This window comes from Hemitrygon akajei, unplaced genomic scaffold, assembly GCF_048418815.1.
Source record: "Hemitrygon akajei unplaced genomic scaffold, sHemAka1.3 Scf000219, whole genome shotgun sequence".
NCBI classification, from domain to species: domain Eukaryota; kingdom Metazoa; phylum Chordata; class Chondrichthyes; order Myliobatiformes; family Dasyatidae; genus Hemitrygon; species Hemitrygon akajei.
Window position 1 is genome coordinate 9798 of NW_027332102.1, and position 26022 is coordinate 35819.

Sequence of the window (26022 nt, forward strand, 5' to 3'; positions counted from 1 at the left end):
ACAACATCCACACCACCCTCGACTGTCCGTGTGACTAATAAACCCAACGGCGTTCTCATCAAATTTCGTAAACCCCGCTCCGAGTTCTGTCAAATACAGAATTCAGGCGTCCCCGCCAATTGCCAGCATCCCACTCCTGTCGGAAATGAACTGAAAGAGGTCCCAATGGGAGGCAGATGGTGGGAAGGGACAGATCCCACTGGGTGATCGGACGACAGGAGTGAATAGGAAGCGGTGAAGACGGTGGGGGTAAATGAGAAGGGGCGGGCCCACTGGGAGGCAAATAGTGGGAGTGAATGGGAAGGGGAGGTCCCACTGGAAGTTTGGAAGATGCAAGCGAATGGGTAGAGGTGTCTTTCGTTAGGAATGTGGATGGGTGGAGTGAATGGAAAGGGGTGGTGTCCACTGGAAGCTTGGACGATGCAAGCGAATGGGTCAGAGTGCGTCCCGTTAGGAATGCGGATAGTTGGACTGAATGGGAAGGGGCGGGGTCCACTGGGAGTGCGGATGGTGGGAATGAATGGGAAAGAATGACATTTGATTGGGATCACGGTCCGTGTGAGTGGGCGGGAAGCGACGGCGTCCTGTGGCGAGTGCGGACCTTGGGAGAGGGACGGAAATGGGTGGAGTTCCACTTTGCAAAATTATCCTCAACTTTGATTTCATCCTGGGCTACTTCTGGACCTAGAAGTCAAATGTGATTGTTAACCGCTATGGTTATGATTCCCGTCTGTACTCCCCTGCCCGTTTGTGCCCCCTCCCACCCTCTCCTGGTCTGTGTGTGTGTGTGTGTGTGTGTGTGTGTGTGTGTGTGTGTGTGTGTGTGTGTGTGTGTGTGTGTGTGTGTGTGTGTGCGTGCGTGCGTGCGTGCGTGCGTGTGGTTCCCTGTGCCACAGTTCCAAGATGAACACAATGAGAGTCTCCTCTGTAATCTGTTTCAACTCTAGAACTGCAGACCTTTTTGTTCCCGTGTCTGACCCCAGAAGAGTGTGATGGGACGGTGTGGAGGGAGATTCACTCTGTGTCTGACCCCGGGAGTGTGTGATGGGACGGTGTGGAGGGAGAATCTCTCTGTGTCTGAACCCGGGAGTGTGTGATGGGACAGTGTGGAGGGAGATACACTATGTGTCTGACCCCGGGATTGTGTGATGGGACAGTGTGGGGGGAGAATCACTCTGTCTCTGACCCCGGGATTCTGTGATGGTACGGTGTTGAGGGAGCTTCACTCTGTGTCTGACCCCGGGAGTGTGTGATGGGACGGTGTGGAGGGAGAATCTCTCTGTGTCTGACCCCGGGAGTGTGTGATGGGACAGTGTGGAGGTAGATACACTATGTGTCTGACCCCGGGAGTGTGTGATGGGACGGTGTTGAGGGAGCTTCACTCTGTGTCTGACCCCGGGAGTGTGTGATGGGACAGTGTGGGGGGAGAATCACTCTGGCTCTAACCCAGGGTGGGGTGATGGGTCGGTGTTGAGGGAGCTTCACTCTGTGTCTGACCCTGGAAGTCTGTGATGGAATGATGTGGCTCAACGCCGGTATGCCTTCCCCCATCCCTATCGTACTCAGGACCCAAGTGAAATCACGTCTGACATTGCAGTGGATTTTAACTGTCTGCGGGGACAATCAGCCACGATGGGGGTAGGGTGGATATGCGATCCTGGGCACCCAGACACTGAGACGCTGCTGCACCAGTGTGAGGAGCTCAGAACAATTATTGCAGTTCACCGGGGGCGGGGGGCGGGGGGACAGCAGTAACTCCAGGACACTGTTTCTCCTTTCATGAGACTCAAGTCCGACACCAAGACGGAAAGTTACAGCGGTTTATTGATTTCATCATGACAAATGTAAATTAAACAACGAGTGAGCTGCTGACGTGCGGGAATAAATAAGCTGCTCCCGACTCACTCACAGGTCACACACAATTAACTGACCGGCGACAACGAGTGACCGGTTGAATAATCAGTCCCGTTTCAGACCGTCACTCTGCATCGGGGAACCGATGATTATAAAATCACACTTCAGGGCCGTGTCCGAGATCGCTGCAGATCCAGGGTCACTGCCGAGGGATTTGTCCATTTAACATCATTATATCGGCCAGGCTGCCGAATGCACCGTCCTCAGCAAAGGGAGCAAAATGATTCTCTCCCGGGATAATCCCACCTCGGCACACCGGTGTCCCAGACTGAGCCCCGGACCCCGGGCTCTTCCTGTCTGGATAATTCCCAGGGGTGTCACGTGGGAGTCTCTAACACGCACATCCTGCGGAAGCTGCCCCGCCGGACAACAGGCGGAAATACGTCACTGCGGGACCGCTCCCAGCGACGCAGAGCGCGAGAGACCCGAGCCGGTTCGGTTAAAACCGTTGGGAATCACCCCCGGCGCGCGACCATTAAAGGTAAGGGCGGGAAATCGGCCAAAATGTCCCCATCCCGAGGGCGGGGATTTTCACACATTCAGATGTTCACACGGTCACTGTCAGTCCGGGTCTGGGTTCCTGCAGAGATCTCAGTTCCTTCTTCCCGGTCTCACTGAACCGATTCCCCACCAGCCTGAAACAGATGGGAGAACAAAGATGAAATAAACAGATTACACAACACTGTCAGTAACAGGGGACCGGTGTTAATGTTTCAACAACACTCACAGACAAATTATCACCAGAAAACACGCGGATCCGCTGATATTTTATCTCATTGAACATTAATACAAACACTCACCAGATCCACTCCAGACTCGGGAAGTTCAGTATGAGGCGGCGGAGAGCGGGGACAGATCGGTCTTTCAGCGAGTTTGATCCCAGGTTCAGCACCGTCAGCGATGGGTTTGTACTGAGAGCGGAGACGAGATCCTCGACACCAGAATCTGTGAGACCGACATCACTCAGCCTGGAGATGAGAGAGAATGAGGGTGAAGGACACAGAGAGACAGGAGACGGTACAAATCCCCAGTGTTTATCAGTAACACAATTACTGATCACATTAATGTTCAATGTCAGACACCCAGTGACTGTAAACACAATCTCCCACAGTCTGATACTTACTGAAGTTTCTGTATTTTACACTCCGGGTTCCTCAGAGCCGCAAACACCTGTTTCACTCCTGAATCTCCCAGTTCATTCAAACTCAGGTCCAGCTCGGTCAGTGATGGTTTTGTACTGAGAGCGGAGACGAGATCCTCAGCACCAGAATCTGTGAGACCGACACCCCTCAGCCTGGAGATGAGAGAGAGTGAGGGTGAAGGACACAGAGAGACAGGAGATGGTACAGATCCCCAGTGTTTATCAGTAACACAATTACTGATCACATTAATGTTCAGTGTCAGACACCCAGTGACTGTAAACACAATCTCCCACAGTCTGGTACTTACCCCAGTTTCTGTATTTTACACTCCGGGTTCCTCAGAGCCGCAGACACCAGTTTCACTCCTGAATCTCCCAGTTTATTATCACTCAGGTTCAGCTCTGTCAGTGATGGGTTTGTACTGAGAGCGGAGACGAGATCCTTGGCACCAGAATCTGTGAGATCGACATCCCTCAGCCTGGAGATGAGAGAGAGTGAGGGTGAAGGACACAGAGAGACAGGAGACGGTACAAATCCCCAGTGTTTATCAGTAACACAATTACTGATCACAATAATGTTCAGTGTCAGACACCCACTGACTGTAAACACAATCTCCCACAGTCTGGTACTTACCACAGTTTCTGTATTTTACACTCCGGGTTCCTCAGAGCCGCAGACACCAGTTTCACTCCTGAATCTCCCAGTTCATTATCACTCAGGTTCAGCTCCGTCAGTGATGGTTTTGTACTGAGAGCGGAGACGAGATCCTCGGCACCAGAATCTTTGAGATCGACATCCCTCAGCCTGGAGATGAGAGAGAGTGAGGGTGAAGGACACAGAGAGACAGGAGACGGTACAAATCCCCAGTGTTTATCAGTAACACAATTACTGATTTTTTTTCTTCAGCACGACTGTGCAAGTCGGCCAGTGGGAACAGCAAGAAGAGTTTAAAAGGAAGACAGATTTACAGAGCGAGCGTCAGAGGAGCAGGAGACAGAGTAGGAAGGCTTTGGCTCAACGGGGCTTCGGCGATAAAGGGTCGAGGCGAGGGAGGTTATCTGTTTACAATACAGACAGAGAGTATGTGTGTGAGGCTGGGTTTCTGTGCTCGGTGTCAGATGTGGGAGATCCTGGAGACTCCCAGCCTCCTGGACGGCAACATCTGCACCAGGTGTGTCGAGCTGCAGCTCCTTAGGGACCGAGTTAGGGAACTGGAGATGCAGCTCGATGACCTTCGTCTGGTCAGGGAGAGCGAGGAGGTGATAGAAAGGAGTTACAGGCAGGTGGTCACACCAGGGCTACGGGAGACTGAAGATGTGATTCACAGTCAGGAGAGGGAAGGGCAACAAGCAGGCACTAGTGAATACCCCTGTGGCTGTACCCCTTGACAATAGGTACTCCTGTTCAAGTACTGCCGGGGTGGGGTGGCGGCCTAAGGCGGGGGCGTGGGGGGAAGCAACAGTTGCCGTGCCTCTGACGCAGAGTCTGGCCCTGTGGTCCAGAAGGGCAGGGAATAGATGGCAGTAGAGATACGGGAATTTGTGGTTAGTGGGTCAGACAGGCGAATCTTTGGACGCAGGAATGAAACACGTGAATAATGGTAGTTTGTCTCCCAGGTGCCAGGGTCTGGGGTTTTCTGATCGCGTCCAAGATATCCTGCAGTAGGAGTGCGAATAGCCAGAGGTCGTGGTACATATTGGTACAAATGACATAGGTAGGAAAAGGGAAGAGGTCCTGAAAACAGGCTACAGGGCGTTAGGATGTAAGTTGAGAAACAGGAACGCACAGGTAGTAATCTCGGGATTACTGCCTGTGCAACAAGACAGTGAGAATAAGATTAGGATGAGGTGGAGGATAAACGTGTGGCTGAGAGATTGGAACAGGAGGGAGCGATTCAGATTTCTGGATCATTGGGACCTCTTTTGGAGCAGGTGTGACCTGCACAAAAAGAACAGGTTGCACTTGAATCCCAGGGGGACCAATATCCTGGCAGGAAGGTTTGCTAAGGCTGTTGCAGAGAGTTTAAATAGAATTGCTGGGGGTGGGAAATGAACTGATGTGACGGAGGAGAGGAAGGTTGGCTCAGAAATAGAGAACATTTGGAGAGAATGCGAAAAGGAGGATAGGCAGGAGATAGAGAAGGGACACATTCAGTCCGATGGTTTGAGATGTGTCTATTTTAATGCAAGGAGTATGATGAATAAAGCGGATGAGCTTCGAGTGTGGATCAGCTCTTGGAGCTATGATGTTGTGGTCATTAGAGAGACTTGGATGGCTCAGGGGCAGGAATGGCTACTTCAAGTGCTGGGTTTTAGATGTTTCAGAAAGGACAGGGAAGGAGGCAAAAGAGGTGGGGGCGTGGCACAGTTGATCAGAGATAGTGTCACGGCTGCAGAAAAGGAAGAAGTCATGGAGGGGTTGTCTACGGCGTCTCTGTGGGTGGAAGTTAGGAACAGGAAAGGGTCAATAACTCTACTGGGTGTTTTGTATAGACCACCCAACAGTAACAGGGACATCGAGGAGCAGATAGGGAGACAGATTCTGGAAAGGAGTAACAACAACAGGGTTGTTGAGGTGTGAGATTTTAACTTCCCAAATATTGATTGGCATCTCCCTTGAGTGAGGGGTTTTGACGGGGTGGAGTTTGTTAGGTGTGTTCAGGAAGGTTTCTTGACACAATATGTAGATAAGCCTACAAGAGGGGAGGCTGTACTTGATCTGCTATTTGGAAATGAACCTGGCCTGGTGTCAGTTCTCTCAGTGAGACAGCATTTTGGAGATAGTGATCACAATTCTATCTCTTTTACCATAGCATTAGAGAGGGATAGGAACAGGCAAGTTAGAGGAAGGGGAACTATGACGCTATCAGGCTGCAACTTGTAAGCATAAATTGGAAACAGATGTTCTCAGGGAAACGTACCGAAGAAATGTAGAAAATGTTCAAGGGATACTTCCATGGGGTTCTGAGTAGGTACGTTGCAATGAGACATGGAAAGGATGGTAGGGTACAAGATCCGTGGTGCACAAGGCCGTTGTAAATCTAGTTAAGAAGAAAAGAAGAGCTTACGAAAGGTTCAAAAAATGAGGTAATGATATGAATCTGGAAGATTATAAGGCTGGCAGGAAGGAGCTTAAGAATGAAATCAGGAGAGCTAGAAGGGGCCATGAGAAGGCCTTGACGGACAGGATTAAGGAAAACCCCCAAGGCATTCTACAAGTATGTGAAGGGCAAGAGGATAAGATCTGAGAGGATAGGACCAAACATGTGTGACAATGGAAAAGTGCGTATAGAACCGGAGGAAATAGAGGAAGTATTTAATGAATCATTCACTTCAGTATTCACGACGGAAAAGGATCTTGGCGATTGTAGGGATGACTTGCAGTGGACTGCAAAGCTTGAGAATGTAGATATTAAGAAAGAGGATATGCTGGAGCTTTTGGAAAGCATCAAGTTGGAAAAGTCACCGGGAGATGGCGGGATGTACCCCAGGCTACTGTGGGAAGTGCGGGAGGAGATTGCTGAGACTCTGGAAATGATCTTTGTATCATCACTGAGGATGGGAGAGGTTCCTGAGGATTGTTGGGTTGCGGATGTTGTTCCCTTATTCAAGAAAGGGAGTAGGGATAGCCTAGGATATTACAGCCTAGAGAGTCTTACTTCAGTGGTTGGTAAGTTGATGGAGAAGATCCTGAGAGGTAGGATTTATGAACATCTGGAGAGGCAAAATATGACTAGGAATAGTCAGCATGGCTTTGTCAAAGGCAGATCGGGCCTTACGAGCCTGAAGGGCCAATATTGTGCTCTATATTTTCTATATTTCTTTGTTTCTACTGATCACAGTAATATTCAGTGTCAGACACCCAGTGACTGAAAGCACAATCTCGTACAGTCTGGTATTTATTCCAGTTTCTGTATTTCACACTCCGCATTTCTCAGAGCCGCAGACACCCGTTTAACTCCTGAATCTCCCAGTTTATTCTCACCCATGTTCAGATGGGTCAGTGATGGGTTTGTACTGAGAGCGGAGACGAGATTCTCGGCACCAGAATCTGTGAGTCCAACACCCCACAGCCTGGAGATGAGAGAGGGTGAGGGTGAAGGACACAGAGAGACAGGAGATGGTACAAATCCCCAGTGTTTATCAGTAACACAATTACTGATCACATTAATGTTCAGTGTCAGACACCCAGTGACTGTAAGCACAATTTCCCACAGTCTGGTACTTACCACAGTTTCTGTATTTTACACTCCGGGTTCCTCAGAGCCGCAGACAGCAGTTTCACTCCTGAATCTCTCAGTTTATTATCACTCAGGTCCAGCTCCGTCAGTGATGGGTTTGTACTAAGAGCGGAGACGAGATCCTCGACACCAGAATCTTTGAGACCGACATTGACCAACCTGGAGATGAGAGAGAGTGAGGGTGAAGGACACAGAGAGACAGGAGACGGTACAAATCCCCAGTGTTTATCAGTAACACCATTAGTGATTTTTTTCTTCAGCACGACTGCGCAAGTCGGCCAGTGAGAACAGCGAGAAGAGTTTAAAAGGAAGACAGATTTACAGAGCGAGCGTCAGGGGAGCGGGAGACAGAGTAGGAAGGCTTTGGCACAACGGGGCTTCGGTGATAAAGGGTCGAGGCGAGGTAGGTTATCTGTTTACGATACAGACAGAGAGTATGTGTGTGAGGCTGGTCTTCTGTGCTCGGTGTCAGATGTTTGAGATCCTGGAGACTCCCAGCCGCCTGGACGGCAAAATCTGCACCCGGTGTGTCGAGCTGCTGCTCCTTAGGGACCGAGTTAGGGAACTGGAGCTGCAGCTCGATGACCTTCGTCTGGTCAGGGAGAGCGAGGAGGTGATAGAGAGGAGTTACAGGCAGGTGGTCACACCGGGGCCAAGGGAGACTGAAGAAGTGGGTCACAGTCAGGAGAGGGAAGGGCAAGAAGCAGGTACTAGAGAGTAACCCTGTGGCTGTACCCCTCGACAATAAGTACTCCTGTTTGATTACCGCCGGAGGGGGCTGGCCTACGGGGTTGGGGAGCATCAGTGTCAATGCCTCTGGCACAGAATCTGGCCCTGTGGCTCAGGAGGGCAGGGAAAGGAAGAGGAAGGCAGCAGAGATAGGGGACTCTATAGTTTTGGGGTCAGACATACGATTCTGTGGACACAGGAAAGAAACCCGGATGGTAGTTTGCCACTCAGGTGCCAGGGTCCAGGATTTTCTGATCACGCCCAAGATATCCTGCAGTGGGAGGGAGAACAGCCAGAGGTATTGGTACATATTGGTACCAGTGACATAGGTAGGAAAAGGGAAGAGGTCCTGAAAACAGAGTACAGGGTGTTAGGAAGTAATTTGAGAAGCAGGACCTCAAAGGTAGTGATCTCGGGATTACTGCCTGTCCCACGTGACAGTGAGAATAAGATTAGGATGAGGTGGAGGATAAACGTGTGACTGAGGGATTGGAGCTGGAGGCAGGGATTCAGGTTTCTGGATCATTGGGACCTCTTTTGGAGCAGGTGTGACCTGTGCAAAAATGACGGGTTGCACTTGAATCCCAAGGGGACCAATATCCTGACAGGAAGGTTTGCTAAGGCTCCTGGGGAGAGTTTAAACTAGATTTGCCGGGGGGAGGGAACCAAATTGATGTGACGGAGGAGAGGGAGGTTGGTTCACAAGTAGAGAGAATTTGGAGACAGTGTGTAAGGGAGGATACGCAGGTGATAGAGAAGGAGGCACTCAGTCCGATGGTTTGAGAAGTGTCTATTTTAATGCAAGGAGTATGATGAATAAAACGGATGAGCTTAGAGCGTGGATCAGCTCTCGGAGATATGATGTGGTGGCCATTACAGAGACTAGGATGGTGCAGGGGCAGGAATGGTTACTTCGAGTGTCAGGATTTAATTGTTTCAGAAAGGACAGGGAGGGAGGCAAAAGAGGTGGGGACCTGGCACTGTTGATCAGAGATAGTGTCACGGCTACAGAAAAGGAGGACGTCATGGAGGGGTTGTCTACGGCGTCTCTGTGGGTGGAAGTTAGGAACAGGAAGGGGTCAATAACTCTACTGGGTGTTTTGTGTAGACCACCCAACAGTAACAGGGACATCGAGGAGCAGATAGGGAGACAGATTCTGGAAAAGAGTAACAATAACAGGGTTGTTGAAGTGTGAGATTTTAATTTCCTAAATGTTGATTGGCATCTCCCTAGAGTGAGGGGTTTAGATGGGGTGGAGTTTGTTACGTGTGTTCAGGAAGGTTTCTTGACGCAATATGTAGATAAGCCTACAAGAGGAGAGGCTGTACTTGATCTGGTATTGGGAAATGAACCTGGCCAGGTGTCAGATCTCTCAGTGGGAGAGCATTTTGGAGACAGTGATCACAATTCTATCTCTTTTACCATAGCATTAGAGAGGGATAAGAACAGGCAAGTTAGGGAAACATTTAATTGGAGTAAGGGGAACTATGAGGCTATCAGGCTGGAAGTTGTAGCATAAATTGGAAACAGATGTCCTGACGGAAACATACCGAAGAAATGTAGAACATGTTCAGGGGATATTTGCGTGGGGTTCTGAGTAGGTACGTTCCAATGAGACACGGAAAGGATGGTAGGGTACAAGATCCGTGGTGTACAAAGGCCGTTGTAAATCCGGTCAAGAAGGAAAGAAGAGCTTATGAAAGGTTCATAAAACTAGGTAATGATATGAATCTGGAAGATTATAAGGCTAGCAGGAAGGAGCTTAAAAATGAAATCAGGAGAGCTAGAACGGGCCATGAGAAGGCCTTGCTGGGCAGGATTAAGGAAAACCCCAAAGCATTCTGCAAGTATGTGAAGAGCAAGAGGATAAGATGTGAGAGAACGGGACCAAACAAGTGTGACAATGGAAAAGTGTGTATGGAACCAGAGGAAATAGCGGAGGTATTTAATAAAGCATTTGCTTCGGTATTCATAACGGAAAAGGATCTTGGCAATTGTAGGGATGAATTGCAGTGGACTGAAAAGCTTGAGAATGTAGATATTAAGAAAGAGGATGTGGTGGAGCTTTTGGAAAGCATCAAGTTGGATAAGTCACCGGAACATGACGGGCTGTACTGCAGGCTACTGTTGGAAGAAAGGGAGGAGACTGCTGAGCCTCTGGCGATGATCTTTGCATCATAAATGAGGACGTGAGAGGTTCCGGAGGATTGTAGGATTGCGAATGTTGTTCACTTATTCAAGAAAGGGAGTAGGGATAGCCCAGGAAATTATAGGCTAGTGAGTCTTACTTCAGTGATTGGTAAGTTGATGGAGAAGATCCTGTGAGGTAGGATTTATGAACATCTGGAGAGGCAAAATATAATTAGGAATAGTCAGCATGGCTTTGTCAAAGGCAGGTTGTGCCTTACGAGCCTGAACGATTTTTTTGAGGATGTGACTAAACACATTGATGAAGGTAGAGCAGTAGAGCAGTAGATGTAGTGTATATTGATTTCAGCAAGGCATTTGATAAGGTACCCCATGCAAGGCTTATTGAGAAAGTAAGGAGGCATGGGATCCAAGGGGACATTGCATTGTGGATCCAGAACTGGCTTGCCCACAGAAGACAATGAGTGGTTGTAGATGGGTGATATTCTGCATGGAGGTCGGTGACCAGTGGAGTGCCTCAGGGATCTATTCTGGGACCCTTACTCTTTGTGATTTTTATAAATGAACTGGATGAGGAAGTGGAGGGTAGTGTTAGTAAATTTGCTGATGACACAAAGGTTGGGGGTGTTGAGGATAGTGTGGAGGGCTGTCAGAGGTTACAATGGGACATTGATAGGATGCAAAACTGTGCTGAGAAGTGGCAAATGGAGTTCAACCCAAATAAGTGTGAAGTGGTTCATTTTGGTAGGTCAAATATGCTGGTAGAATATAGTACTAATGGTAAGACTTGGCAGTGTGGAGGATCAGAGGGATCTTGGGGTCCGAGTACACAGGACACTCAAAGCTGCTATGCAGGTTGACTCTGTAGTTAAGAAGGCGTACGGTGTATTGGCCTTCATCAGTCATGGGACTGAGTTTAAGAGTCGAGAGGTAATGTTTAAGAGTTGAGAGGTTATGAAGGGGATAGATCGAGTTGACGTGGATAGGCTTTTTCCATTGAGAGTAGGGGAGATTCAAACAAGAGGACATGATTTGAGAGTTACGGGGCAAAAGTTTAAGGGGAACACGAGGGGGAATTTCTTTACTCAGAGAGTGGTGGCTGTGTGGAATGAGCTTCCAGTAGAAGTGGTAGAGGCAGGTTCGGTATTGTCATTTAAAGTAAAATTGCATAGGAATATGGACAGGAAAGGAATGGGGGGTTATATGCTGAGTGCCGGTCACTGGGACTAGGTGAGAGTGAGCGTTCGGCATGGACGAGAAGGGCCGAGATGGCCTGTTTCCGTGCTAAAATTGTTATATGGTTATATGTTGCAGCTATATAGGACCCTGGTCAGACCCCACTTGGTGTGCTGTGCTCAATTCTGGTCGCCTCACTATAGGAAGGACATGGAAACGATAGAAAGTTTGCAGAGGAGATTTACAAGGATTTTGCCTGCATTGGGGAGCATGCCTTATGAGAATAGGTTGAGTGAACTCGGCCTTTTCTCCTTGGAGTGACGGAGGATGAGAGGTGATTTGATAGAGGTGTACAAGATAATGAGAGGCATTGATCATGTGAATAGTCAGAAGCTTTTCCCCAGGGCTGAAACTATTAGCACGAGAGGGCATAGTTTTAAGGTGCTTGGAAGTAAGTACAGAGGAGATGTCAGGGGTAAGTTTTTTTACACAGAGAGTGGTGAGTGCGTGGAATGGGCTGCTGGCGGCGATGGTGGAGGCGGAAACGATCGGGTCTTTTAACCCCAGGATGGCTACATGGAGCTTAGATATATAGAGGGCTTTGGGTAAAATCGAGGTAATTCTAAGGTAGTGACTGTTCGGCACAGCATTGTGGGCCGAAGGGCCTGTATTTTTCTGTAGGTTTTCTATGTTTCTTTGTTTCTACTGATCACATTAATGTTCAGTGTCAGACACCCAGCGACTGTAAACACAATCTCCCACAGTCTGGTACTTACCACATTGTCTGTATTTTACACTCCGGGTTCCTCAGAGCCGCAGACACCAGTTTCACTCCTGAATCTCCCAGTTCATTATTACTCAGTCTAAACACAAACAGACAGATTGATGAACAAAGTGATTCAAACCGTGGGTCTGGGGGAATTTCTCTCACTCGGATATTCCAGGAAACATTAAACTCTTCAGTAAATCACTGATTGGAGTTCCCATCACTCTTATTGCCCTCCCTGCCCAGCTCCACCGTATTCACCGAATGTCAGTAATTTAGTCTGTCGGTGTGACCCTGTATACTCCACATATTCTGTCCCATTCCCCGATGGAGAGGAAAGTGTTCCTGACCGAAATGCCGAAATGTCAATGGGACACAGTGAAATGGACCCACCCGAGCTAAAGGGATGGGGAAGAGAGATCCCACACGAACTAAAGGGATGGGGAAGAGAGATACCACAGGAGGAAGGGAGATGGGGAAGGGATATCCCACAGGAGGAAGGGGGATAGGGAAGAGAGATCCCAAAGGAAGAAGGGAGATGGGAGAGAGCGATACCACAGGAGGAAGGGGGATGGGGAAGTGAGATCCCACAGGATGAAGTGCAATCGGGTAAAGAGATGCTAGGGCAGGAAAGTGGATGTAAAGATATATCTAATAGCGGGAACGTAATGGGCAAGAGAGATCCCACAAGGAGGATTTGGAAGAGAGATCCCACAGGAGGATGTGGGATGAGTAGGAGAGATACCTCATGAGTAATGGGGATGGGAAAGAGAGATCCCACAGGAGGAAGGGGGATGGGGAAGAGAGATCCCACAAGAGGATGGGGAATGGGGAAGAGAGATGTACAGGAGGAAGGGAAATGGGGAAGCAACATCCAATAGGAAGTGGAGGGATGGAAACAGAGCCCCCACGGGGGTCAGGTGGATGGGGAAGAGAGATCCCACAGTAGGAAATGGGATAGGGAGGAGATATCCCACAGGAAGAAAGGGGTGGGGAGTTTAAATCCCACAGGGGAAAGGGGGATGGGGAAGAGATCCAACAGATGGAAGTGGGATGGGAACAGAGGCCACAGAGTGTGAAAGGGGATGCGAAAGAGAGATCCCACAGGAGCATGGGGGGTGGAGAAGAGAGATCCCACGGCAGGAAGGGGGATGGGGATGAGAGATCCCACAGGAGGAAGCTGGATGGGGATGAGAGGTCCCATAGGAGGAAGGGTGATGGGGAAGAGAAATCCCACGGCAGGAAGGGGGATGGGGATGAGAGATCCCACAGGAGGAAGGTGAATGCTGAGGAGAGATCCAACAGTTGGAAGGAAGGGGGAGAGGGAACAAAGAGGCCAGAGGATGAAAGGGGGATTGGAAAGCGAGATCTCACAGGTGGATTGCTACCCGTGCCACGTGCTAGTGAGGCTAGAAATAGGAAGATAATGCAGCTAAATACGTGGCTGAGGGGATGGTGCATGAGCGAGGGGTTCATGTTTCTGGACAATTGTGCTTTCTTCCAGGGGAGGTGAGACCAGTTCGATTTGGGTAGTTTGCACCTGAACTGGAGGGGGACTAACATCCTTGCCGGTAGGTTAGCAAGTTCTGCTCCGGGGGTTTTAAACTAGATTGCAGGGGGAGGGGGCAGAGTGTTAGAACAGATAGTGAAGTGGAGGAGGATAAGGATCATGCGAGCACTGCTTGTATAGACAGATATCTAAGGTTTTTACGTGATAGAAATGTTCTCAGGTGCATCTATTTCCATACGAGGAATATTGTAGGTAAGGCAGATGAGTTTAGGGTTTGGATTGACACATGATGATTTCGACATTATAGCTATCATTAAGACTTGATTTTCAGGAGGGGCAGGACTGGCAGCTTCATGTTCCGGGTTTCCATTGTTTCAGACGTGATAGGGGGTAGGGATAAAAGGGGGAGGAGTGGCATTACCAGTCAGGGAGAATATCACAGCTGTCCGTAGACAGGACAGCCCGGAGGGTTCGTCTACAGAGGCCATATGGGTGGAGCTGAGGACGGGAAAAGTGTGACCACATAATAGGGTTGTATTATATACCGTCCAATAGGCAGAAAGAATTGGAGGAGCAAATCTGTAGAGAGGAAGCACAGCAATGTAAGAAACAGAAAATTGTAATCGTAGAGGATTTTAAATTTCCACATATTGACGGGGACACCCACTCTGAGAAAGGGTTAGATGGCGTGGAGTTTGTCAAATGTGTTCAGGAAAGTTTTCTAAATCAATATATTGAGGTACCAACGAGAGAGGGTGCAGTACCTGATCTCCTATTAGGGAACCAGACAGGTCAGGTGACAGAAGTATGTGTTGGTGAACATTTTGGGTCCAGTGACCATAATGTCATTAGTTTCAAGATAATTATGGATAAGGATAGGACTGGTCCACCAGTTAAGGTTCTGAATTGGAGAAGGGCCAATTTTGTGGAAATGAGAAAGGATCTGGGAAGAGTGGATTGGGATAAGATGTTTTCTGGCAAGGATGTGTTCAGTAAGTGGAACGCCTTCAAGGGTGAAATTTTGAGAGTGCAGAGTTTGCATGTTCCTGCCAGGATTAAAGGCAAAGTTAACAGGCATAGGGAACCTTGGTTTTCAAGGGATATTGGCGATCTGGTTAAGAAGGTGTTTAGCAGGTATAGGCAACAAGGAACAAATGAGGTACTTGAAGAGTATAGAAAATGTAAGGGAATAATAAAGAAGGAAATCAGGAAGGCAAAAAGAAGACATGAGGTTGCTTTGGCAGAAAATGTGAAGGTAAACCCGAAGGGTTTCTACAAATATATTAAGAGTAAAAGGAAAGTAAAGGACAAAATTGGCCACCTAGAAGATCAGAGTGGTCGTCTATGTGTGGAGCCTCACGAGATGGGGGAGATCTTAAACAGTTTTTTTGCGTCAGTGTTTACTCAGGAAACTGGCATAGCGGATATGGAATTAAGGGAAACAGACAGTGTCATGGAACATATAGAGATTAAAGAGGAGGAGCTGCTTCCTCCCTTACAGTGAATAAAGGTAGATAAATCACCGAGCCTGACATGATATTTCCTCGGACCTTGAGAGAGACTAGTGTAGAAATTGCAGGGGCCCTGGCAGAAATATTTAAAATGTCCTCAGCCACGGGTGCGGTGCCGGAGGATTGGAGGGTAGTTCATGTAGTTCCGTTGTTTGAAAAAGGCTCCTAAAGTACACCAGGTAATTACAGGCCAGTGAGCCTGACGTCAGTAGTAGGTAAATTATCAGAAGGTGTTCTGAGAGATCGGATATACAAGGATTTGGACAGCCAAGGGCTGATTAAAGATAGTCAGCATGGCTTTGTATGTGGTAGATTGTGTTTAATGAATCCTGTAGTGTTTTTCGAGGAGGTTACCAAGAATGCATATGAAGGAAAGGCTGTGGATGTTGTCTACATGAACTTTAGTAAGGCCTTTGACAAGGTCCCACGTAATAAGTTAGTTCAAAAGGTTCAGACACTAGGTATCCATGGAGAGGTTGTTAACTGGATTCGAAATTGACTGAGTCGGAGAAGACAGAGAGTGGTATTGGATGATTGCTTCTCAGACTGGAGGCCTGTGAATAGTGGTGGGACTCAGGGATCTGTGCTGGGACCATTGTTGTTTGTTGTCTATATCAATGATCTAGATAATATTGTGATAAATTGGATCAGCAGGTTTGCTGATGACACTACGGTGGAGGCATTGTGGACAGCGAGGAAAGCTTTCAGAGGGATCTGGACCAATTGGAAAAATGGGCCAGAATATGGCAGATGGAATTTATGACGTATGACATATAACCATATAACAATTACAGCACGGAAACAGGCCATCTCGGTCTTTCTAGTCTGTGCCGAATGCTTACTCTCACCTACTCCCACCTACCTGCACTCAGCCCATAACCCCCCATTCCATTCCTTTCCTGTCCATATACCTATCCAATTTTTTAAAAATGACAAAATCGAATCCGCCTCTACCACTTCTACTGGAAGATCGTTCCACACAGCTACCACTCTCTGAGTAAAGGAGTTCTCCCTTGTGTTAACCCTAAACTTTTGCCCTTTCACTCTCAACTCATTCCCTCTTGTTCGAATCTCCCCTACTCTGAATGGAAAAAAAGACTATCCACGTCAACTCCATCTATCCCCCTCATAATTGTAAATACCTCTATCAAGTCCCCCCTCAACCTTCTACGCTCCAAAGAATAAAGACCTAACTTGTTCATTAGGTGCTGAAACCCAGGTAACATTCCAGTAAATCTCCTCTGTACTCTCTCTATTTTGTTGACATCTTTCCTATAATTCGGTGACCAGAACTGTACACAATACTCCAAATTTGGCCTTAACAATGCCTTGTACAATTTTAACATTACATCCTAACTCCTATACTCAATGCTCTGATTTATCAAGGCCAGCATACCAAAAGCTTTCTTCAGCACCCTATCCACATGAGATTCCACCTTCAGGGAACTATGCACCATTATTCCTTTATCACTCTGTTCTTCTGCATTCCTCAGTACCCTACCATTTACCATATATGTCCTTTTTGGATTATTCCTACCAAAATGTATCACCTCACACATATCAACATTAAACTCCATCTGCCATCTTTCAGTCCACTCTTCTAACTGGCCTAAATTTTTGAACAACAAGCTTTGAAAACCTTCATTATCCAAAACGTCACCTATCTTAGTATTATCTGCATACTTACTAATCCAATTTACCATTCCATCATCCAGATCATTAATATATATGACAAACAACATTGGACCCAGTACAGATCCCTGAGGCACACCACTAGTCACCACTTTAATGCAGACATGTGTGTGCTGCTGCATTTTGGAAGGACCAATCAAGGTAGGACATACACAGTAAATGGTAGGGCACTGAGGAGTGCGGAGAAACAAAGGGATCTGGGAGTTCAGATGCATAAGTCCCTGAAAGCGGCGTCACAGGTAGACAGGGTTGTAAAGAAGGCTTTTGGCATCCTGGCATTCATAAATCAAAGTACTGAGTATAGGAGTTGGAATATTACGGTGAGATTGTATAGGACATTGGTGAGGTTAAATCTGGAGTATTGTGTGCAGTTCTGGTCACTGAACTATAGGAAGGATATCAGTAAATTTGAAACATTGCAGAGAAGATTTACTAGGATGTTGCTGGGTCTTCAGGAGTTGAGTTACAGGGAAAGATTGAACAGGTTAGGACTTTATTTCTTGGAGCGCAGAAGAATGCGGAGAGATTTCAAAGAGGTTTACAAAACTCTGAGGGGTATAGACAGGGTAAATGCGAATAGGCTCTTTCTGCATACATTAGGAGAGATAAATTACAGGAGGACTTGGCTTCAGGGTGAAAGGGGAAATGTTTAGGGGGAAATTCTTCACTCAGATGCTGGTGAGAGTGTGGAACGAGCTGCCATCTGATGTAGAAAATGCGGACTCACTCTTAAGCTTTAAGAGTAAACTGGATAGATGCATGGATGGGAGAGGTCTGGAGAGTTATGGACGGGGTACAGGTCAATGGGACAAGCGGAATAAAGTTTCGGCACAGAGCAGAAGGGCCGAATGGCTTGTTTTCTGTGCGCTGGTGTTTTATGATTTTATGATTCTATGAAGGGGTGTGGGGAGGAGATTTCACTCAGGCGGGAAGATGGGGAAGGGATATCCCACAGGAGGATGTGGGAAGGGGAAGAGAGATCCCACAGGACGAAAGGGGAGGGGGAAAAGCGATCCCACCGGAGGAAGGGGGATGGGGAAGAGAGACCCCATAGGAGGAAGGGGGATGGGGAAGAGAGATCCCACAGGAGGAAGGGGGATGTGGAACAGAGATACCACAGAAGGAAGGGGGATGGGGAATAGAGATCCCATAGGAGGAAGGGGGATGGGGAAGAGAGATCCCACAGGAGGAAGGGGGATGTGGAACAGAGATCCCACAGAAGGAAGGGGGATGGGGAATAGATATCCCATAGGACGATGGGGCATGGGGACGAGAGATGAGACAGGAGGAAGTGGGTGGGGAAGCGAGATCATACAGGAGGTTGGGGGATGAGTAGGAGAGATCCCATAGGAGGAAGAGGGATGGGGAAAATAAATGCCACAGGAGGAAGTGGGATGGGGAAGTGTGATCCCACCGGAGGAAGGGGGATGGGGAAGAGAGATCCCACTGGAGGATGGGGAATGGGGAAGAGAGATCCCACAGGAGGATGGGGAATGGGGAAGAGAGATGTACAGGAGGAAGGGAAATGGGGAAACAAGATCCCATAGGAAGTGGAGGGATGGAAACAGAGCCCCCACAGGGTTCAGGAGGATGGGGAAGAGAGATCCCACAGTAGGAAATGGGATAGGGAAGAGAGATCCCACAGGAAGAAAGGGGTGGGGAGTTTAAATCCCACAGGTGCAAGGGGAATGGGGAAGAGAGATCCCACAGGAAGAAGGGGTGGGGAGATTAAATGCCACAGGATGAAGTGGGATGCGGAAGAGAGATCCAACAGCAGGAAGTTGATGGGGAAGTGAGATCCCACAGATGGAAGTGGGATGGGAACAGAGGCCCCAGAGGGTGAATGGAGATGCGGAAGAGAGATCTCACAGGAGCATGGGGGGTGGAGAAGGGAGATTCCACTGTAGGAATGGGGATGGGGAAGAGAGATACCACAGGAGGAAGGGGTATGGGGAAGAGAGATCCCACAGGAGGAAGGGGGATCGGAGTGAGAGATCCCACAGGAGGAAGGGGTATGGTGAAGAGAGATCCCACGGCAGGAAGGGGGACGGGGATGAGAGATCCCATAGGATGATGGGGCATGGGGATGAGAGATGAGACAGGAGGAAGTGGGTGGGGAAGCGAGATCATACAGGAGGTTGGGGGATGAGTAGGAGAGAAGGTGGATGCTGAGGAGAGATCCAACAGTTGGAAGGAAGGGAGTGTGAGAACAGAGAGCCCAGAGGATGAAAGGGGGATGGGGAAGGGAGATCTCACAGGTGGCTTGCTACCCATGCCACGTGCTAGTGAGGCTAGAAATAGGAAGATAATGCAGCTAAATACGTGGCTGAGGGGATGGTGCATGAGGGAGGGGTTCATGTTTCTGGTCAATTGGGCTTTCTTCCAGGGGAGGTGGGACCAGTTCGAATTTCACAGTTTGCACCTGAACTGGAGAGGGACTAACATCCTTGCCGGTAGGTTAGCAAGTTCTGCTCCGGGGGTTTTAAACTAGATTGCAGGGGGAGGGGAACCAGAGTGTTAGAGCAGATAGTGAGGTGGAGGAGGATAAGGGTCATACGAGGACTGCTTGAATAGACAGATATCAAAGGATTGTACGTGATAGAAATGTTCTCAGGTGCATCTATTTCCATGCAAGGAGTATTGTAGGTAAGGCAGATGAGTTTACGGCGTGGATTGGCACATGATGATATCGACATTATAGCTATCAGTAAGACTTGGTTGCAGTAGGGGTAGGACTGGCAGCTTCATGTTCCGCGTTTCCATTGTTTCAGACGTGATAGGGGGTAGGGATGAAAGGGGGAGGAGTGGCATTACCAGTCAGGGTGAATATCACAGCTGTGCGTAGACGGGACAGCCCGGAGGGCTCGTCTACAGAGGCCATATGGGTGGAGCTGAGGAACGGGAAAAGTGCGACCACACGAATAGGGTTGTATTATAGTCCGTCCAATAGGCAGAGAGAATTGGAGGAGCAAATCTGTAGAGAGGTAGCAGACCGATGTAAGAAACAGAAAGTTGTAATAGTAGGGGATTTTAACTTTCCACATATTGACGGGGACTCCAACTCTGAGAAAGGGTTAGATGGCGTAGACTTTGTCAAATGTGTTCAGGAAAGTTTTCTAAATCAATATATTGAGGTACCAACGAGAGAGGGTGCAGTACCTGATCTCCTATTAGGGAACCAGACAGGTCAGGTGACAGAAGTATGTGTAGGTGAACATTTTGGGTCCAGTGACCATAATGTCATTAGTTTCAAGATAATTATGGATAAGGATAGGACTGGTCCACCAGTTAAGGTTCTGAATCGGAGAAGGGCCAATTTTGTTGAAATGAGAAAGGATCTGGGAAGAGTGGATTGGGATAAGTTGTTTTCTGGCAAGGATGTGTTCAGTAAGTGGAACGCCTTCAAGGGTGAAATTTTGAGAGTGCAGAGTTTGCATGTTCCTGCCAGGATTAAAGGCAAAGTTAACAGGCATAGGGAACCTTGGTTTTCAAGGGATATTGCTGATCTGGTTAAGTAGGTGTTTAGCAGGTATAGGCAACAGGGAAGAAATGAGATACTTAAAAAGTATAGCAAATGTAAGGGAATACTAAAGAAGGAAATCAGGAAGGCAAAGAGAAGACATGAGGTTGTTTTGGCAGACCATGTGAAGGTACACCCGAAGGGTTTCTACAAGTATATTGAGAGTAAAAGGATAGTAAAGGACAAAATTGATCCCCGAGAAGATCAGAGTGGTCGTCTATGTGTGGAGCCTCACGAGATGGGGGAGATCTTAAACAGTTTTTTTGCGTCAGTGTTTACTCAGGAAACTGGCATAGCGGATATGGAATTAAGGGAAACAAACAGTGTCATGGAACATATAGAGATTATAGAGGAGAAGCTGCTTTCTGCCTTACAGCAAATAAAGGTAGATATATTCCCCCGGGCCTGACATGATATTTCCTTGGACCTTGAGAGAGACTAGTGTAGAAATTGCAGGGGCCCTGGCAGAAATATTTAAAATGCCGGAGGATTGGAGGGTAGCTCATGTTGTTCCGTTGTTTGAAAAAGGCTCCAAAAGTACACCAGGTAATTATAGGCCAGTAAGCCTGACATCAGTAGTAGGTAAATTATCGGAAGGTGTTCTGAGAGATCGGATATACAAGGATTTGGACAGCCAAGGGCTGATTAAAAATAGTCAGCATGGCTTTGTGTGTGGTAGATCATGTTTAATGAATCTTGTAGTGTTTTCCGAGGGGGTTACCAAGAATGCATATGAAGGAAAGGCTGTGGATGTTGTCTACATGGACTTTTGTAAGGGCTTTGACAAGGTCCCACATAAGAGGTTAGTTCTAAAGGTCCAGACACTAGGTATCCATGGAGAGGTTGTAAACTGGATTCGAATTGGCTGTGTGGGAGAAGACAGAGAGTTGTGGTGGATGATTGCTTCTCAGACTGGAGGCCTGTGAGTAGTGGTGTGTCTCAGGGATCTGTTCTGGGACCATTGTTGTTTGTTGTCTGTATCAATGATCTAGATGATAATGTGATAAATTGGATCAGCAGGTTTGCTGATGACACTAAGATAGAGGCGTTGTGGACAGCGAGGAGGGCTTTCAAAGCTTGCAGAGGAATCTGGACCAACTGGAAGAATGGGCCAGAAAATGGCAGATGGAATTTAATGCAGACAAGTGTGAAGTGTTCCGTTTTGGAGGACAAATCAAGGTCCGACATACACAATAAACAGTAGAGCACTGAGGAGTGTGGAGGAACAAAGGGATCTGGGGGTTTAGATACGTAAGTCCCTGAAAGTGGCGTCACAGGTAGACAGGGTTGTAAAGAAGGCTTTTGGCATCCTGGCATTCATAAATCAAAGTTGAGTTTAGGATTTGGAATATTATGGTAAGGTTGTAAAAGACATTGGTGAAGCCAAATATGGAGCATTGTGTGCAGTTTTGGTCACTGAACTATAGGAAGGATATCAGTAAGGTTGAAAAAGTGCAGAGAAGATTTACTAGGATGTTGCCGTGTCTTCAGGAGTTGAGTTACAGGGAAAGATTGAACAGGTTAGGACTTTATTCCTTGGAACGCAGAAGAATGGGGGGAGATTTCAAAGAGGTTTACAAAACTCTGAGGGGTATAGACAGGGTAAATGCGAATAGGCTCTTTCCACATAGATTAGGAGAAATAAATTACAGGAGGACTTGGCTTCAGGGTGAAAGGGGAAAGGTTTAGCGGGAAATTCTTCACTGAGAGAGTGGTGAGAGTGTGGAACGAGCTGCCATCTGATGTGAAAAATGTGGACTCACTCTTAAGCTTTAAGAATAAATTGGATAGATACATGGACGGGAGAGGACTGGAGGGTTATGGACTGGGTGCAGGTCATTGGGACTAGCAGAATAAGGTTTTGGTACAGACTAGAAGGACCGAATGGCTTGTTTTCTGTGCTGTAGTGTTCTATGATTTTATGATTCTATGGGGAGGAGAGTTCCCACAGGCGAAAGGGGGATGGGGATGGGCAAGAGAGAACCCACAGGAGGAAGGGGGATGGGGAAGAGAGCACCCACAGGAGGAAGGAATCCCACAGGAAGAAGGGGATTGGGATGGGAGATCCCACAGGAGGAAGCGGGATGGGGAAGCGAGATCCCACAGGAGGAAGGGGGATGGGGGAAGAGAGATCCCACAGGAGGAAGGGAAATGGGGAAGAGGGAACCCACAGGAGGAAGGTATCCCACAGGAAGAAGGGGATGGGGAAGGGAGATCCCACAGGTGGCATGGGAGTGTGGAAGAGAAATCCCACAGCAGGATGAGGCATGGGGAAAACAGATCCCACAGGAGCAAGGGGGAACGGGTTGAGAGATCGGCCAGGAGGAGGAGGGATGTGGAAGAGAGTTCCCACAGGAGGATGTGGAATTGGGATGAGAAATCTCACAGGAGGAAGGGGGTTGGCGAAGAGCAATCTCACAGGATGAAAGGGAGATGGTGAAGAGAGATCTCACAGGAGGGGGGGGGGGTGTGTGGAAAAGACATCTCACAGGAGGATGAGGAAAGAGTAGTAGAGATCCCACAGGAGGAATGGGGATGGGGGCGAGATTCCAAAGAATGGAAGGGGGATTGGGATGAGAGGTCCAACAGGAGGATCCCAAGGGTAAACGATAATCCTACAAGACGAGAGGATGCAGAAATTTTTTGTACGTGTGTGTTGGGTCTGAACAGAGGCCCAGAGGAAATGCGCACTTGCTCTCTGTGTATCTGGAAGTGAGCAAAGTCACACACGGGGAAGGGCAGTGGGAGGACAATCTCTCAATGGTATTTCTTTCCTTCTCACTGGTACCGTCTGCTGACGGTCTCTTGTCCCTCACCGGGAAGGGGTTGTGAATCTCTGACCCACCTGCTGCAGTCAGTGTCGGTAACAGTGAGAAGAAACATTGTCAATGGACCTGTCACAGGCAGCGAGAAACACGGTCATTCCTGTGATTTACTACCATTAAACCAATGGCCGTTGTTCACTGATCTGATGAAGTTTCCAACATCCCTTCACAAGAAAGCACAGAACCCTCCCGTCCTTGGGGAATTACTGACTGATCCCCTGGGCATTTGTCACAATTCTTCACAATCTGATTTACTACAAATTTACCGAAATTCCTTTATATTGAAACAACACAATGGAACAGTTTCACAGTTCAGAGTGAGAGAAAAATCACGTTACCCCAACTTCTGACACTTGTGCAGCACGGGTCCCAGCCGCTGGATTCCTTCACACTGAATGTGGCAGTTCCCCAGGTCGAGGTGTTTTATTGTATCACAGAGTCCGATGACATGAGACAGGACCGCACAGTCAATCGGAGTCATTGTCATTCCACTGAATGAAAGTATTTCCACAGATCCCAGTGCGGCCTGAGCCAGTCCAGGATTCTGAGACTCAAACAGGTAGTGCAATGTGTTCAGGAGGCTCCTTTTATCAGCTTCACTCTCTGTGTTTCCACTCTGGCGTTTAACCTCCTCCTTCACCCAGTCAATCACCCGGCAGGTTGTTTCATGAGGGAATCGACCCAGAAGCTCCTCCAGGCCCCGAGCTGTCATTGGGGAGGAGAGACCAGCAACAAAACGGAGAAATACCTCAAATCGCCCATCTGCCGTGTTGTGGGCTTTAGTGAGGAATTTCAGGATATCCCCAGGGTGTGGATTCAGGAATTGTGCGACTGCAGCTACAAACTCTTGGATGGTGAGGTGTGGGAATGTGTACACCACACTCTGGGCAGAATCCTCTCTCTCCAAAAGCTCCATCAGGAACCCGGACAGGAACTGGGAAGGCTGCAGATTGTAGTTGATCAAATCTCCATCTTTAAACACAATCTTCTTCTCGAACACTCCTCTGAAGGCCATCTGACCAACCCTGAGTAACACATCACGGGGGTTCTCAATCTCACGGCCGTGGTTTTTCAGGATGTTGTAAATATAGTAGCAGTACAGTTGAGTGATGGTCTTGGGAACTCGCTGTGGGTCCCTGACTCTTTGTGTGAAGAAGGGGCCCAGTGTCAGAGCGAGGATCCAGCAGTAGGAGGGGTTGTAGCTCATGGTGTACAGGATTTTGTTCTCCTTCACATAATTGAAAACAGCTTCCGCCACCTTCTGATCTTCAAAATGTCTGATGAAATATTCCTTCCGTTCCTCACCAACAAATCCCAGGATTTCCACCCAGACACTGATTTCTGCCTTTTCCAATAAATGTAACGCAGTGGGGCGGGTGGTCACCAGCACTGAACACCCTGGGAGCAGCTTGCCCTGGATTAAACTGTACACAACGTCAGACACCTTGCACTTGAATTCAGGATCTTTGCATGTGTACTGAGGTTCTGTGTCTCCCCGACTGTCAGCAAAATCAATTTCGTCATTGAATTCGTCCAAACCATCGAATATAAACAACAATCCCTCTGGGTTCTTCCAGACCTCTCTCAGGATATTCCCAAAGTAAGGATATTGATGCAGAATCAGTTCCTTCAGGTTTATTCTGCAGTTAATGGAGTTTAAATCCCGGAATTTGAAGCTGAAGACAAACTGGAACTGTTGGTATATTTTCCCCGTGGCCCAGTCATAAACAATCTTTTGTACCATTGTTGTTTTCCCGATCCCCGGGACTCCGGCCACTGCTGCTGAATTCCTAGATTTGGATTTACTCTGGGAAAAGCAGCTCTGGAACAACTGCTCAGTCTGGATTTTTTCCAGCTCTCGGCGGAGATGTTTCCCTCTCCACTCCTCGTGGTCTCTGCCTCTTGCCAGCAGCTCATGTTCCACCAGTCTCCGATCTCGAACAGTAGAAATGACCGTGAGCTCAGCGTATCGATCAACCAGCTGGAAAACCTTCTCCTTCTCCCTCATCAGGATCGTGTTCACTCTCAGTGTTTCAGTTTGTGCCCGCAGAGTCTCCTTGTGTTTCTGTTGAACATCTTCCATGGGAACAGAGAACATGGTCACCAAGTTAAATTGCTCAACTGACAAAGAACTTTATAATTGCATTTCAACATTCAGTGTTTGAGATTACATGAATTAATTCAATGTTTCCATGGATACTAAGACAGAAAGTAAAAATGTGTTCACAGACACCAGAATTGACAGCGATAGATGTCCCAGAAAATGTCCAATACTCATATCCTGTTATTAATTAATTTTGAAGAGAATTTTCCCGATATCCAATTGCAATCCTGACTGCACTTCCGTTAGGACAACATATGAGTATATTTGAAGCATTGTTTCCATCATTAGCAGACGATGAACACAAAGGAACTGCAGAGACCGATACAGCTTGGCACCAGAAGTGTCACAGGAGTTGCCAGACTGCGTTGAATGCAACCTAAGACGGCCTTAGGGGCTCCAGCTGCAGTAGAAGTGGTAGAGGCAGGTTCGGTATACTCATGTAAAGCAAAATTGGATAGGTATATGGACAGGAGAGGAATGGAGGCTTATGGGCTGAGTGCAGGTCAGTGGGACTAGGTGAGAGTAACCGTTCGGCACGGACTAGAAGGGCCGAGATGGCCTGTTTCCGTGCTGTAATTGTTATATGGTTATACTTTTCCCACTGGGTTTACTCCCAAAGTAACAGCGTGAGATCACTGTTTTCCTTCTTCTGGATGAGCTGCCAGTCACGAACGATGAGCCCCATCTGCCCTAAGCGACTGGTTGTCAGGTGGCAGTAAACCGCATTTGCCCTTTCTCCTATCG

The 26022-nt window shown here is 48.0% G+C and overlaps 1 protein-coding gene across 6 annotated transcripts in view; it reads right to left on the reverse strand.

Moving 5' to 3' along the window:
- Positions 1-1806: 1806 nt before the first annotated feature.
- Positions 1807-26022, reverse strand: part of LOC140724442 (NACHT, LRR and PYD domains-containing protein 12-like) — a 64484-nt gene continuing 40268 nt past the window's right edge. For all 6 annotated transcript variants that reach the window (XM_073038893.1, XM_073038892.1, XM_073038890.1 and 3 more), the window contains 8 exons: positions 23513-25250; positions 12127-12213; positions 7285-7455; positions 3690-3860; positions 3364-3534; positions 3038-3208; positions 2715-2882; positions 1807-2549 (listed from right to left, as the gene is read on the reverse strand). In XM_073038893.1, the coding sequence (XP_072894994.1) occupies positions 2462-2549; positions 2715-2882; positions 3038-3208; positions 3364-3534; positions 3690-3860; positions 7285-7455; positions 12127-12213; positions 23513-25250 (2765 nt within the window). In that variant the 3' untranslated portion in view covers positions 1807-2461. The remainder of the gene's footprint in view (positions 2550-2714; positions 2883-3037; positions 3209-3363; positions 3535-3689; positions 3861-7284; positions 7456-12126; positions 12214-23512; positions 25251-26022) is intronic.